Here is a 17,002-nt window from a genome sequence, read left to right as displayed (position 1 = left end):
CATGAATATATATATATATATATATTCCCCTCATCCTAAATTATATACACTAAATATGGATAGTTTTCTTCAGTTAATTGTGATATTTCCTCTTCTTGTCGAGTGTTGTACATGTGATTGGATGTTGAATTGGGTAGTATTTTTATTTTTAATTGAAAATATATATATCCATTCGGTCCTTTTGATTTCTAAAACAAAATTTTGATGGGAATGAATCTTCAAAATTTTATTTAATTTTTTCAGATTTTAAAAATTATCGAAGCAGGGAACATTTTTTTTTTTTTTAGAAAATAAGCATGCATTATATGTGAATTGATTCTTTAAGTAATGATCAAAAGCTTGACATGAGTCATCCTTCTGAAACCCGCCATATTTTACATCAGAAATGGATACAAAGATGTCCAATTCTCACAAATGATGGTATGCCTGCCTAGAACTCCTTGATCAGCATGATCACACAGAAGTATATACTTGGAAGCTGGGCTACTGGTAGTAGCTCGCATCCTTGACACCTTCATACAAGGTCACTAATGTATCTTAATTAATTCGGTTTCTTTTAACTATGTTCATGTTTGCCTTTTGTTAATTAGTTCAAGTGTCTTACTAGAAACTTTGAATGTCAAGAACAGTAAGAATGAGAAAACTTTGAAATGAATAAGAAACTAAATCTTTGAAGAGACGAGCTTGGTTGCATTGTGAGACAGTGTAGTTGAGGATATTTCCTGCATAAAAGTTGAATCTGTAAAATACTACAATTATTTCAAAAATTTGAAAAACTATCAATTTATGTGGAGAATGAAATTAGCAAAGAAGAACACGTCACCTGCCTGTTGATGTGCAGGAATGAAAGTACAGAGGATTTCTTTTACATTTACCACTTTGAAATATTTTACTTTTTGCAAAGAAACTCCTCTTGATTTCTTCTTCATAATTTGACATAGGCCACTAAAATCTTCACCCATCCGCAAATTCGTCCTCAGGTTAACAAGATTTCAAGGAGTTAGTGGTTATTTTTAGAATATTGCAAAGAACACCCACTAAGGACTTATAGCGGCGGAAAAATCTGCTGCTAAAGACCCCATTTTAGTCTCAATATCTCTATAACGGCAAATAGCTAGATGTTTAATAGCTAATCAAATCTGTTCGCAATATAAATAAACAAAGATATATATATATATATATGACAATATCAACGACAACATTAATATTTTAATTTATTAATCTCATTCCATAAAAGTTGTAAAATGATAAATAAAGCCCACTTTTTTTCTTTTATTATCAATATACATATTATCATGCGCTGCAAACAAATTATTAGTCTCACAACAACAGTATATATTGGAAGAAGATACGCCTCAAGTGGATCTCCTTGTTAGTACGAAATACATCTCATTTAGCAATAATAGAATTGCGTAGCTGTCAAGAATCAAGTGAAAGAACCTGGTTCTCAATAAATGGTTTTGGGAACCTTGAACAGATATACTTCCAAGATCATACTCTGACACATAAGTTTGGCCTCTAAATTTCCAACAAAGAAACAAGGTGTTGAAATGGTATATGAATATAAAGAGAATCTGTTGTTTGTTAGCGCACATAATTCATACATGCTTTGTATATATATTATATAGAGCCTTTGAAAGGTCAAAATAATATTCTTGCTTTTTTGCTAAGAAAACATAAACACTGATAAAAAATGTCACAGAGATTGTGTTGTCAAACTGAATTCTTATACTAGATTTCTATTAAAATCATAACAAGTAGCATAACTTTTGAATGGTAGATAAGACCAAGTTAGAAGCTCAAGCCACCATATATGTATATATGAGCAAGGTGGCATACAGGAGGAGATTAAATCCAATCACCAAGTTGATATTGGGACCACAGATTTCTGACACAAATCACAAACGCCCAAATGCCATAATTGCTAATCAACAGCCATTGGATGCATGACTCCCAATAATCAGTTCAGCATTAAAGAAAACATAGTTTGAAAGTAAAAAACCTATGTTTCTAAAGTAGTTTTATATATATATATATATATATATATGGTGGTATGCGCCTTAAGTCAGCGCTTACAGGTAGAAAATGAAAAATATCACCCAAACCTTGTCATATTACAAGAACCACACATACAAAGGAAATAGGTCAAACAACAATTGTTAAAATATATGTATAAACAGATCAATAGACACACATACATATGGTATCTGAATCCAGATGGCACTCATTTAATGAGAAGTCACAATGAGAATGCAGCAAATATACCTAGTGTCAAAGAATTAAATCCATATTGCTCTTCAATTTAGTGATGCATCATTTTGAAAAGCACCGGAAACTAAAGATATATTTAATAAGTTTATTTTCATAAGAACAAGCCTATCGTGTAATATGAAAGAAATGTGGTTAATGGTACAAGAAAAAAAAAACAAATATAAATGTGAAGCCCAAAGCTGGCAGACCAGCATATAAAAAAAAGAATTTCACAAGCATGTCATCAATGAATAGTGTCAGAGTTCCACATCTAAAACTAACTCATGTTTTTCCCTTCCATGAAACACAATTTCAATGGAAATCCTGAGAATTATATAAGTGAAAAAGTTTAAAACTCAGATCTAAAGAATCAAAAGTGCAAAATAATGAGGAAATAATTGAAATTTCTGACCATGGTTTCACCACAAACATGAACTATAGCAGCTTATGAAGAAAATAAGGAATTACCTTTAAGACCATACTTTTGCAGGAATGACATTGTTGTTGCTGCAAGCCAGTCATATCTGAGACATAATTATTATTAATCATCTCAAATGTTGTACTCTTTAAAACAGAAAACAAAAGCAAAAACAAGAAACTCAAGGTAAGATGCCTATCGGTGCTTTGTGGGTTCTTGAGGTTTAGGTTCAATCAACAATGTACCTGAAAGAAAGGGAATAATCATCAATTACAGCACCTCAAGATGGCACAAGACATAGCAACAAACAAGTTGAAATTCTTTATGGCCAAACTTCAAAATAATGGGCCAAAAAAAAATTTAAAAGTTCATAATTCATACCATTGAAACCAATCTTCTTCTTATAGTCAACAGCTCCTCAAAGGAAAGTTGCCTATGAAAGCAGAAGCATTACAAGTCAAATTCATACCACTTTACAACATAACAACACCATTGTCAGCCAAGGTAAAATATATTTATACTTTTTAATATCAGAAAAGAAGAGTCAAAATAAAAGGAAAACATTATTCTATACCAAGTGATCAAGTTCTCTCTGCGTGTCTGTGTTCAGCAAAGACTGACAACTCTCTCTCTTCCACCCCAAAACACGAAATTCTCCCCTCCATGATAGTGTGTAACCTAACCAGAAGTGCCTGGTAAGAAAAAACATAGAGGCCTAAAACTCAAATGCACAACAAAGGGCGAATTTCTGCCCCCTGCCGAAACATCCCAAAATATTACTTGAAGGGGAAAAAAAAGAAGAAACAATTGCTATGCAGTAATGAATTTCTTGCTAATTTGCAATACTGTTTCAGAATTATTACCTGAAGTTCTTTTGCAAGAGCCACCACTTCATCCAAATTTGCGTTAGATTCCTGGGTAATCCAAAAACCAAGTTATATCAATAGATTTGATAGGACAATGATTGATCAACATTCATTTGATAACTTATAAAGTTTGGATGAAAACTTCAACCAATATGCATTCCATGATTATAAAGAGCACAGATTGTCAATCTACATTAGTGTCCTGAAACGACCAGTGGATGAAGACTCGCCGCTAGTGTTTTATCATCAGGAGTAATATCCTGGTCATGAAAACACCACCTATCAAGTCCAATCTTTTTAATGAACTCAAAATTGGCCCGCACTACATCCATGAGATAGAAAAATATTAATGCCGATGATCTACACAGAGAACAAGAGCTAGCCATTTTATCTAACTTCTCTTTTTTGCCATAGCCAAGGAGTTTGTTCCATCTTCCCAAGGCCACATCTTTGTTGGTGCACCAAACGGGTCAGCTCCAATTCCCCAAAATGTATGCCAAAATACAACACTAAATATCATTCAATCCTGAGGCAAAGAAGTACAGCATAGCTAAACACATATATGTACATTGTACACTAGAGAAAAAAAATCCACATGATGAATGAAAAATTAATACCTTCATTTTCTTCACAAGAATTACTTCCTCGGCATTGTACCATTTGTATGAAAGTGGGTTCTTGCTGCTAGGGGCCTGATAAAAAGAAACATGTTTTGATCATAGCAAATTCAAAAGGCCTCAACCAGCTTAGACAAACAAAGAATATCAAGCAGGCACAATTCAAATTCAATGGGCAACCAATCTGGTGAAGTAAAAATATACCCAAAACTAAACATTGACCATAAAAATTCTCTCACCTCATACTTAATTTTGGGAAGTCCAGGAAATAACTCCCCTATCCAATCATCATCAGAAGCAGCAGAACATCCTTCCTCCACATTGGCAGGACTTGTCTGCAGAGCAGCAGCCACCAAAAGCAACAATGTGAAAGGGGAAAAAAAGCTAGGCCAATTATGAGAAAAAGAAAAAAAAGAAAAGAAAAAAATAATAATTGATTAATTAGAACAGCATCTATGAGGAAGGGGAGTGTAAGGTGTTTATTAACTATTTTATAGTACTCATAATTTAGTTAATATGTTTGATAAGCCACATGGATTTGATTAAATTAACTCAAGTAATGTTTCTTTATATTCATATCAATAATAAAATTATTTCCACATAATTTCAGCTTTCTTCACATATAATGCTCTTTCAATTTTTCAAAATTTATTAAAGACTCATTTTAAAACTACCCATCTTAAGATTTACTATAATTCAAATTAATGTCTAAAAATATTGAAGCAAAAGACAATATACAAATAAAGATATATATTAATTGAATCTTTGAAACTTACATGAATAACACTCTATCTCATAATAACATTGAAAATTCCAACAAAATAAAATAAAAATCAAATAAAATTTTATAATTAATAAATATCTTTATTATGATGTTTACAACATTAACCCAACGACGAATTCTAACAGACCTATTTGACACATCTCTCCCACCAAAACCATATCTCTCACAATTTCACAGAAACAAGAATAATATAATAACTCTTAACTAAATCAAACCAATCCCATCCCATCCCATCATTCAAATCCCAACCAAGTAAGCCCCCATTATATATATATATATATATATATAAATATATTAAATTAATTAATTAATTAATTTAATGCAGGCCTATTTCCCATGTATATAAAGAATAGTATTTTCATGAGGACAAATCACATGGTTTTTTCATATTCTCAAACATTCACCCTTCTCTGTTCTTATTCACCATAGATGATCTCCCAATCAACGGAATAGATTGATGAAAAGAAGCAAATGGAAAAGGAATTCCATTTGTTCATCCATCTTCCTTTCTTTTCCTATTTATTCCCTAAATCCAAACATGCCAGTTACCATCACAAATGGCAAAGAAAATTTTAAAAAAAAAAAAAAAGATTCCTCTTGTTTAGATATAAATGAAAGCAGAACTAAGAAAAATCACTATGGATCAGTACATAGATGATGGATTTGGACATGTATTCTAGTAGATTTACTTCAAGAGAGGATGTTGCCTGCACTGACAACAACAACCAAAAAAATAAAAAAAAGGTCCTAATGACTTGAAGATGCCTCTTTGCATGCTTGAAGAAGCCATGGCAAACTGAGAAAGTATGGCAGAAAAGAGCAGGATCATCATCAGAAGCACATCCAAATCCATTCCTATCAAAATTCCTAGCATAACTCAAAGGGTCATATTTGCAGTGGAATGCAGGAGTCCTAGAGACCATGCAGAGCATTTTGCATCTCTTCTTCAGCTTCCTTACAAACCTCTCAATGAGGCCATCGAAATCCATTCCTATCAAAGTTCCCCATACAAACTTGATGCAGGTCGGCATGACTTACATGGTCTGATAATTTTCTATCATGTGAAATGCAAGCAATTATCAGTATATTGTGTATCAAGTAGCTGGTGCGTGGTTCACCAATCACCAATCTATGATTAGGGATCATATCATTGTTCTTTGAGAACTTACAGGAAGTGAAATGTAGCATATCGAAGAGACAGGGAAAAAGAATTAATTTTGTGTGCATGGCCGGCAACAGTTGGAGAAAGGATTTCTGTGCTTGGGCAAGATATTATTATACTTCTCAGTTAGTCTCCTTGTAACTAATTATCTTCCATTTGTCCTGGGAAACAGAGCTATCAGTGATGTTAAACTACCTTCTTGAAGCTTTGTGGACCGCAAGAACTAACACTAATTCAGGTTTTGTTATACTATTTAGAAACCATGATCAATCTTTGATAAGCCTATTTATGAAATACTATTCATAAAAATACTATTCTTAATAACTCTTAAGAACTGTTCTTAGTATAGTTTCTTAAAATGGATACATTTCGTTTTAAATACTAGTCTTCTATGGGTCAGCTTATCAAAGCAAGCAAACTGAATAATGAACATGCATAAACCTATACATTCTTCTTTGTACAAGGAACCTCTTAAAACTTGTATCTCAGTGTTTGTTTGTTTTCCCAACTCCCACACGGTATAGTTTCTTGGAAAAAAATCTCTCTATGGTTGCCTATTTCCATTAAAAAAAAAGTACACAAATAATTTGAATGCTAATTCCTTTCCAACATTATAATTCATACACAATAACAAACTTGCATAGCAATAGTCATCATCTAAAATTTCTCAAGGCAATGAAGCCTGTTTCTTTTGTGTTTCCATTTTGACTCATGGAATAATACATCCTTTCTCGGAGATTTCACCCTATTTTTCCTATTCTGAAAGATGGCCACAAATGATTTGAATGTGGATTGTTTTCCCAATTGATTATTCTCATATAACCATATAAAATTGCAAAGATCCATAACACATCTCTTTCTGCAAGTAGTTGTCTTCAAAATTCTAATACCCATCAAAGTAAACATTCCTGTTTCCTTTGAATTTCTCTCTATTTCCTCACTAGTTCAGCTTCTTTTGATTTTTGATTTTTTATTTTTTGATGATTTGAATGCCGATTCTTTCTCCAATACGAGTATCCACATAAATTCTCTAAGAATCCAACTCTAACTTTTCATATTTCCAAATATCACCATAGTTGATCACTGATTTGAATAGTATGCAAATTCTTCAGAAACTTAGGATTCCAATCCAAGGTATATACGATCTCAACCTGGGTTGAAGAAAGGCTCAGATACCTTTGATGCAAACAGGCAGCTTCTCATCAGCTTCCCCCACACTCTTCCTCATCAGCAGCGCGGATCTCGGCACTCTCAACACCAGCCAAGCCTCTCCTACAAGAGAATCAAGAATCAGAGCAAGAGGAAACATATCGAAAAGAATCAGAACCAGTAGAATAGTTACACACCCGCCAGCGCGGGAAAGGACGCAACGGCGAGGGAGTGGCCCAAGCAAGAGATCCGAAATGGAGGTGCTGAACTACTCGGCGGGATAGCGGACGCAAAGCTATTGAACTATGGGTCTTTTTCGAAATGGAATGGCCTTACTTTTCCTTTTTATTTATTGTGAATGCTTCGATCATTACATATAGTAACCGGGGAAGCCCCATCCACCACCGCCAGCCGCCAATGGTGGTGGCGCCGGAGGACCACCATCCTTCCCCGTTACCAAAGATCAGATGTACGGAGCCACATGCTCGGCGTACCGCCAGCAACTGATATGGAAGCAGAGGCACCGAAGGTCTCGCCGTGGGTGCTGCTGCGTATGCTATCTCTCACTGACGTTAGTCATCGTTGCTCTGATCCTCCTCGGCGCCATCGTTGGCGGTGTGTTCTACGTGCTCTACCATCCTCACCGCCCCACCTTTTATGTCTCGTCACTCCGCCTCTCAACCCTCAACCTCACCTCAAACCATCTCAACTCCCGGATCAACCTTTCCGTCACCGCCCGCAACCCTAACCGCAAGCTCGTCTTCATCTACGATCCCATCACCATCGCCGCCTCATCCTCCGGTGTAGACATCGGTGACGGAATCCTTCACGGCGTCCACGCACGACACCAAGAACACCACCATCTTGAAAACCGCCCTCACGAGCTCCTCTCAGAGCTTGGACACCTCTACAGCCTCAGATGTGAAGAAGAAGACAACGATTCCGCTGGAGATCGATCTGGAAACCAAGGCCAGAGTCAAGATCGGAAGCCTGAAAATGAAGAAGATGGAGGTTCGGCTTCGCCGACGGGTAGACGCGGTCCACCCATCTCAGCAGCGCTTCAAGTTCTGATCTCTCTCTCTCTCTCTCTCTCTCTCCTCACAAATTCTCTCTAGGGTTTTGGATCAAGAGTAAAGCTATTTGAACCCAAAAAACTTCACGAAAACTGGTATATGGTATTAGTGTAGGATCTCTAACCAATTCAGTTCAATGCGATTTATACTCCATGCTTTATTTCTGTCACAGCAAATGCTAATTCGTGAAGTTTTTTTTGGTATTAGTGCAAGATCTCTAACTAATTCATTTCAATGCAATTTATACTCCATACTTTATTTCCTGTCAGAGAACGCCAAATATTCGTGAAGTTTTTTCGGTTCAAATAGGTTATAGCAGTACTTGTCTTTACGAATTCCTCACACGACTATGCGGCAAATGAACATCTCTCTCCTCGTCAGCCTATGTTAAAAAAAAAATGAATCCTTGAAATCAAGACTGGCATCACTAATCAAGTTTTTTTTTCGACCCACCGCCACTCTCTTTTCACCGCCACCCCTCTTCACATCATCATCAACTGCTCGTCAACCAACGCCGTCGCCGACGCCGACTCCACCATCGTAGAAGTGCTGAAGAAGACGAGTTGGTTCTTAGAAGCAAACGTCGCCTGCCCGCCAACCGACGCCGACACCCCCGCCGCAGCCTTAAAAGTGCTGAAGGAGACAAATTGGTTCTTAGAAGCAAACGTCGCCCAGTTCGCGGAGGTGAGTGGGCATCATAATCCAGCTTCGGCGTTGATTTCTCCGGCTGCCGAATTGCAAAGTTGAGAGGTGTTTTGAAAGGTAAACCCAGAGACATAATCACTGTTTGGGAGGAGCTACTTAGAAAATTGCATTAAAGTTAATTATTTGTGCGAAATATGCTGCATGTTATTCTTTTGGTTGTTAGATCCTCCAAAGATTTGAAAAATTTACAACCTCTATTCTAACCCACCATTCCTTTAAATATTTGAATTACTGAAATGATTTAAGATATATCATATACTTAGTGAAGCAACGATAGAACAATTCTAAATAAAAATTTACATTAAGAAATAAAAAGAAAAACATAAAAAAAACAATAAAATCTAATGTAAAAAATCTACAACCTCAAAATCCAAACAACACAAGAATCTAACAAAAACTAAAAACCGGATTTTGAATTAAGAAATTACGAAAATACACACTATAAAACAACACAGTTTAACAAAATGAACACAAAACCTTAAATAACCAAGTAAGACAGTGATCCAACAAATACTTAAATAAGGAAAGGAAAGGAAACAAATCAAAGGTGGGATCTTTTTCACCTGGGGTTTTGACAACCCTAGTTTGGTTGGATTTGGTGGCATAACTATGCCGTTTCCTGTAGGTAAGCCATTGAACCATCGCTCCCTTCTTTCTGTTCATCTCCCAATTCCGGGAACCAAAGAGTAAGGCTGAAAAACCTCAAAGAGGAAAAGAGTGAGGTGCCAACATAATAAAGATAACCTAGATCCAACGATTGTTATGCATCCAATCCAATGGTTCGTATGGGTTAACACTAATAGAAAATCCTCTGCATTTATTTAATTTTATTTATTTAATTAATTTCATTCACTGATTTATTTGAATATTGATATCTACATTATTGAGGTTTGTTGTATGTTTTACTATTAGCCTAGTTTAACAAACTCTTTATTTAATTTGTTCTACTTTCAAACCAAAGTTGTGTACTCTCACATTGACATCAACAAAAGAAGAAATAATAGATAAAATTGAAATTGATGGCATTGAACAAAAGAAGACTGCAGCAGAATTACAAAGTTATAGCTACATTTTCATGCTATCAAATTTATATCAAGCTTTTATTGTTTATCTATTATTATAGATTCCAACAAGGAAAATATGGAAGATTTAGAAGTTGGTTATTCTGAACGAGCCATGAATGAGACCATGGCTGGATCTTTTGGTATAGAAACAATGAACAAAGAGAAAGAGCAATTAACACAACCTAAGGATTCATTGCCTAAGAAGATTGTGCCAACAGCCGGTATGGTGCTTAATTCTGAAGAAGTTTACAATTTCTATATTGAGTATGCTCGGCAGGAAGGGTTTGGTATTACAAAAAATCGTACAAGGTTGGGTGATGATGGAAAGTTGAAATATTATACACTTGCATGTGTAAAAAGTGGGAAAAGGATATCAACATCAAAAAAATTCTTTCAATCCAAGGCTATCCACCAAAACAAATTGTCAAGCCAAGATTAATGCGATTGTTAGCAATGATGGATGCTTTACTATTTCTAGTGCCATTTTGGAGCATAATCATGCACTTAGTCCATATAAATCTCGTTTCCAAAAGGGCAATAAAAAAATAGATGCAAATGTCAGGAGAAGGCTTGAAGTAAATGATCAAGCAAGCATAACTTTAAGCAAAAATTTTCATTCTTTAGCCGTTGAATGTGGGGGATATGAAAATCTGACATACAACAAGAAGGATTGTCGGAACTACATTGCAAAAGCAAGGCAATTCAGACTAGGAGTTGGGGATGCTGAGGCATTTGCAAATTATTTCTTGCACATGCAACAGAGAAATTCTAATTTTTTTCATCTCATTGATATGGATGAGGAAGGGCGCTTGAGAAATGTGTTTTGGGCAGATGCAAGGTCTAGAGCAGCTTATGAAGCCTTCGGTGATGTTATCTCCTTTGACATGACATACTTAACGAATAAGTATGATATGCCTTTTGCACCATTTGTTGGTGTAAATCACCACGGGCCAACGATCTTGTTTGGACACGGTTTATTATCAAAGGAAGATACTGAAACTTATATATGGTTGTTCAAAACTTGGCTAGAATGCATGTCGGGTAAAGCCCCCAAAGCCATCATTACATATCAATGCATGGCCATCCAAGGAGCAATTAGAGTAGTTTTTCCAAATTCTCATCATAGTCTCTGTCTTTGGCACATTATGAAGAAGGTTCCTAAGAAGCTTGGTGGACTGAGTGAATATAAAGCAATAAAGAAAATTTTGAAAAGTATTATTTACAAAACAGTTGATATTCAAGAATTTGAAGACATTTGGTTGATGATGGTGAAGGACTATAATGTTGAAAAAAATGAATGGCTGAATTCTTTGTATAAAATTCGGCATCGATGGGCTCCCGTGTATGTGAGAGGCATTTTTTGGGCAGGGATGTCCACAACTCAAAGAAGTGAAAGCATCAATGTTTTTTTTGATGGGTATGTTGGTCCAACAACATCATGAAAACAATTTGTGGAGCAATATGATAATGCGTTGAAGAGTAAGATTGAAAAAGAAACGAAGGCTGATTTTGCATCTTTTAACTCAAGTTTTCCAATGCTAATTGATTGTTATTTTGAGAAGTAACTACGAGAAGCCTATACAAATGAAATCTTTAAGTTGTTTCAAGATAAGTTACGGGGAATGTTGTATTGTAATCTTACACTTATCAGATCAGATGGGCAAATATGTACATTCCACGTGACAAACATTTTCAGGGGAAAAGAAGGCAAAGTCAAAAGGCAAGTGGTTTTTAATGTGTATCACAATGTAGCCGAACTTGATATTAAAATGCTCATGTAATTTATTTGAGTTTAGAGGAATTCTTTGTAGACACATTTGCAAGGTTTTGATTGAGAAGAATGTAAAAGAAATCCCACACTGATATATCTTACCCCGGTGGATAAAGGATATAAAACGAAGGCATAAAAGTATGGTGAATTGCTATGATGACCCGCAAAGTAGTGAAGAAAATGTGCGATACAATAAATAATGTTCTCATTTTTCTAAAGCTACTGAAATTGGGGCCGCCTCTGTGGAGAGATATAATTTTCTAATGAAATACGTGGATGAAGCAATAGAAAAGTTGATGGACAATGCACATTATTATGGGAGTCATTCTAATGAAGCTCTACATCCAATGTTTTTAGAAGAAGATAATGAGCAACGCCGAAGCAAAAGTTCAAGTGTAAAATTTTGAAGTCCTCTAAAAGTACAGAGCAAAGGCCGGCCACCATTAAAGAGGAAGAAGTCCAAAGTAGAATAAATGATCATTAGAAATAAGAAAAAGGTACTTATATTTTTAAAAATTTCCTTAATAGTACAATTATTGTTTTCCTTAACATTGCTATTAATTCTTTCAGAAGGCTCAATCGAAGGAAAAAACTCAAACTCAACATGACAAACAAGCCGAAATTTGCACATAAGAAAGCATGGTAATGACTAGATATTTGAAATTTATATTTGGTATTGTGTTTTATAATTTTTTTAAACATATTGGAGTATAATTTTCTTGTTCTAGTAAATTCAAACTCTCTTTCAAATTTTGATAGCTTCATTTCACTAAATCCCGGGCATTCAGTCATTCACACAAGAATCCAATGTCTTGTTTATGGTATTCCAAATATTCCTTTCTATTGATTTATTTAACCAGGACAAATTTTCTTAATCATGTTGATTTTCTAATTCTTATGAATTTATCAACAGGGGAATACAGACCCAAGGTGACCAAAGCTGAACAATGTGTTCTATGTTTAATGGATGATCCTATGTTTTGTCAACCTTAATGAATGAGTTCTATGTAGGTGTTGTATGGTTTTGTCAAACTTAATGGATGGCTTTTATGTAGGTTGTGTATGTTTTTGTGAAGCTTAATAGATGATTTTTATGTGGGTGATGTGTGATTTTGTTTTGATGGTGGTAATATTTATGTTTTGATGGTGATGTGTGCAGCTGATGTTTTGCATTGTGCATATTTATATTTTGATGGTGCTAATATGCCTTCCAATGTTGAGTTTGTTGTTGCTCCTTATGAAGCTGATGCTCAGTTAGCTTATCTATCTACTCTTGATCACAATGAAGTTGGTGTTGATGTTGTGATAACAGAAGACAGTGATCTTTCCTTCAAGGATTTTGATAAAAAATTGTTTATAGGTGACACACTCTGTTTGTTATAATGCACAAAATTACATGAGTCTTGTTCTCAAATTTTGCATCTCCCATCCTTCAATGCGCAAAATTACACAAAGTGTCATGCTTTGTTCTGTACAACATAGATATGTATGTTCAAACTTGCAATTTATTATTAATTAAAGAATCATGTGTGAGATTGGCTTTAGCCAATCTAGTATAAACATTACCCTAATTTTCCCATTTCTATCAAACAGCTAACCAGCCTTCAGTCTGTGAGGTGATGGCCTTTGGCACCCAACATAAGCCTGAAAAAATTGTAAATAAACAAGTTAGACTGATAAATGAGAAGAAAATGATTGTAAAGCATTCACCAGAAAGATTTGAGTGGCATACAAGTGGAACATTTTCTCTAGTTAATATTACTCAATCAATGACCAAAAATCTAATCCAGACATTTTATGAATGACATAATATTACTCAAAAATCACTTGAACCATTGATTTTCAGAGACTTCAAAAATGGTTTTTGAGGTTTTGAGAAACAACAATGAACAAGATGTATATACATATAAAATGGATATAAAAAGATAATAATTCTCACAAGGATGCATGGCAATAAAAGAAACGACAAGAAAAGATAGAAGAGTTATAAGACTATAATTGAACTATTTCTAATTAATGCACCAATGTCAAGAGAGAAGAAAATTTAAATTGGTAGAGCTAAAGGGATAAATAGACTTAGAATTAAATGGATGGAGATGATGAGAAATGATGCCTACAAGACAAACAAGAGCAATGAAAGAAATTATAGAAGTGGTGCAAAAAAATAGAGAATAACTCATGCATCTATCATACATTTATGCCAAGGTTAACACTTTAACCTTTCCATCCAATTCAGCATAGATGTGAGGAAATAGATCCTAATAAAACTTTATCTGTCCATATAATCTAGCGAATACAAGTTTGTACCAAACAGAAATAATAACATAAAAAATGATCACATATGTAAGTGGACAAGCTACAACCCACATACAAACAATTTCCTAGATCTAGGTCAATAAATATAATATTTGTGGTTCAACAATTTAAAGGGAAATATTTCTAGTAATGGTTTTCAATGGGCTTCACTTGTTCTTAAACTCAACCAACTAGCACATTAAAAGCTCATTTACATTTTTAGCTTATCTTCAGCTCTGCAAAGATTAATCCTAAGTTGTTGCTTGTCCTGTTTAAGTGATCCAATTTCATCGACTAATCTTTCAACCTAACACATACATAAAATTTTGAAACAAAAGAATTGATAAGTGCTTGTGTAATAGTAATACAAAGTATTCTGTTCTTACATTGAGTATTACTTAGATTTTATCACTTATACATGCGTATTTGTGTTCTTTTGTGCATGTAGGGTTGTGGAGATGATTATGAAAGAAAGAAACCAAAAGTTGATTGTGGATGCACTTTGTTGATAAAATCTTGGTGTGAACAAACGCGACGATACAAGTTGTGCTCAAAGACACGTGATTGTGTGCCAACCTCAGCTGTGCTCAAGTAAATACATGGTTTAGAGGGGCACAAAGGCAGTCACATTCGCGTGTTCCGACTTGTGCAAGGCTAGCAAGATCTCCGTCAATGTGATTTTTATTGAAGACACAACGCGATCTACCACATGGATGTGTGCCCGTTCATGTGGCCTCGATGAATAGTGTGGATTCGGGAGTATTTTGGCAAGTATTGTAGCAGTTTACTGTAGCAAAGTACTGTAGTAGTTACTATTCAAAGCTTGCAGAAAACTGAAGTTCCAGAAATTTACACGAGCGTGTGAAAATTCCACACGCCCATGTGGATGCACGATTCCAGCCTATTTAAAGCCGTGACTTCAGCCGTTTTAGGGATCCCATTTCCAATCCTTTTCCTATCTTTCCCCCGTCTTTGCAGACGCTCGCGGCTACGGTATGGAGAGGCTTTGGCAAGGTTTTTAGAGTGGTTCTACAGACTTCAACACTGTGTTCCTTTGGAAGATAGTTATTGGGGGAGTTTTCATCGGCATCGATTCGGCGAGGTGTGCCCTAGGCTTGACGAGGAAACCCTTGAAGAAGACGAGGCTACTCCACAAGACCATCGATACGGACTACAAGGGGGTTTTACTTATGGATTACATGTTTTTACTTTTGATTTCATTATTGATTGTATATTGCTTCAGCCGTGTTAGGGATCCCTTTTCCAATCCTTTTCCTATCTTTTCCCCATCTTTGGAGATGCTCGTGGCTAGGGTATGGAGAAGCTTTGGCAAGGTTTTTGGAGTGGTTCTACGGCCTTCAACACCACGTTCCTTCAAAAGATAGTTATTGGGGGCTTTCGTAGGCATCGATTCGGCGAGGTGTGCCCTAGGCTTGACGAGGGAACCCTTGAAGAAGACGAGGCTACTCCACAAGACTATCGATACGGACTACAAGGGGGTTTTACTTATGGATTGCATGTTTTTATTTTTGATTTCATTATTGATTGTATTTTGCTCCATGGAGAGCTAAACCCCTAGTGGGTGCTTGGACTTGTAAACCCTAGGATGATTTTGTTTCATTAACCTTTTATTATGTTTTCTTTAATTGATGTTCTAATTGTGTTCCAATCTTGAATGCTTGTTGAGTTGATTTTTTCTTAGAGTGACACTAGAGTTGAGAATCCATCTTGGTAATCCTTGTGGATGAGTGACACACCATGAGGGTTAGACAAAGCTAGGTTGAAGAGGGTTGAGAGGGTGAGTCAAGAGGTAGCGGAATGTCCCTTTTCCCTTCTGGTGTGATTTATCCTACCTCCGTGTTCCAAGAGTTTTTTGCGGTCACAATAGAGTGAAGTGCTAAGAGAGAAACTCCGCTGAGGCTTAGTTGTGCAAGCAACCAAGTAAAGCATTGAAGTAATCCTTAGTGCTAGGGCTTAATTGTGACTAGGGGTCTTTCACCTGGACCAAAGGGTTAGATCTAGATTAGGGAAAAGTGTTTATCACTTGGAGTCCCTAGAGCTTAAGCAACCTTCCATAGTGTGAGGTGTTGAGATTGGTCATGCACTTGAAGCATAGTGTAGGGTTAGTCACGGTTGACCTTAGGTTTAGAACCGTGTGTTTAAGGATTTTTATGACTCATTAGACATCAGTTGGGAGACATAATGATTGGTCATGCACTTGAAGCAATAGTCCTAGGGTGAGCAATGTCTGGGTGCCCCACTTTCTATCGATTGCCTCTCCTCTCATTTTATTGCGTCTCTCTTTCTCGTTTTCTTTATTTCTTTTCTTTTAACATTGATATTGTTCGCACCACTATTTATTCATCTTTACCATAGTTAAATAGCAAATCTTGTGTTTTTTATCACTATTCCCTGTGGATACGACTACCACTCACCAGGGTACTTTTATTACTTCGACAACCCGTGCATTTGCGGTACACATGCAAAAGGGTGTCAAGAACCATTATATAAAGTTCTAAATTTAAGACAAGAAGATAGTAAAAACAAGTCTATGATCATAGAGGGGACATTATGCAGTCCAAAACTTACTTTTTCTACTCAACTAAACAATTTTCCAATTGAAATCACAATTGAGTAAATATAGCTCTCAGAAGCACACTGGTTAGAACAATTCCCACTTCAAGACCATATTTAGGTTTGTGATACAGAAGGCTATAAAGCCACATTGTATAGAATGAAGAGCTAATTTACATAAGAAGATAATTATGTCATTTGTAATAGAGAAAAACAAGCGGAAGGACTCGAGATAATATCCTTAACAAATACTCAAATTAGGAATTCCTAGACC

General features: G+C 35.7%; 1 protein-coding gene and 1 pseudogene across 1 annotated transcript; one reads left to right on the top strand and one right to left on the bottom strand.

Moving 5' to 3' along the window:
* Positions 1 to 1,677: 1,677 nt before the first annotated feature.
* On the bottom strand, positions 1,678 to 7,633 carry LOC120263578 (annotated as a pseudogene).
* On the top strand, positions 7,633 to 8,954 carry LOC120263579. The gene has a single exon (XM_039271539.1). It carries the CDS (start codon positions 7,714 to 7,716, stop codon positions 8,359 to 8,361), a length of 648 nt encoding a protein of 215 aa, XP_039127473.1. The 5' UTR covers positions 7,633 to 7,713; the 3' UTR covers positions 8,362 to 8,954.
* Positions 8,955 to 17,002: the final 8,048 nt, after the last annotated feature.

The sequence above is a fragment of the Dioscorea cayenensis genome, chromosome 6, assembly GCF_009730915.1.
Source record: "Dioscorea cayenensis subsp. rotundata cultivar TDr96_F1 chromosome 6, TDr96_F1_v2_PseudoChromosome.rev07_lg8_w22 25.fasta, whole genome shotgun sequence".
In the NCBI taxonomy this organism is placed as follows: Eukaryota; Viridiplantae; Streptophyta; class Magnoliopsida; order Dioscoreales; family Dioscoreaceae; genus Dioscorea; species Dioscorea cayenensis.
This window is presented reverse-complemented; position numbering and strand designations above follow the sequence as displayed.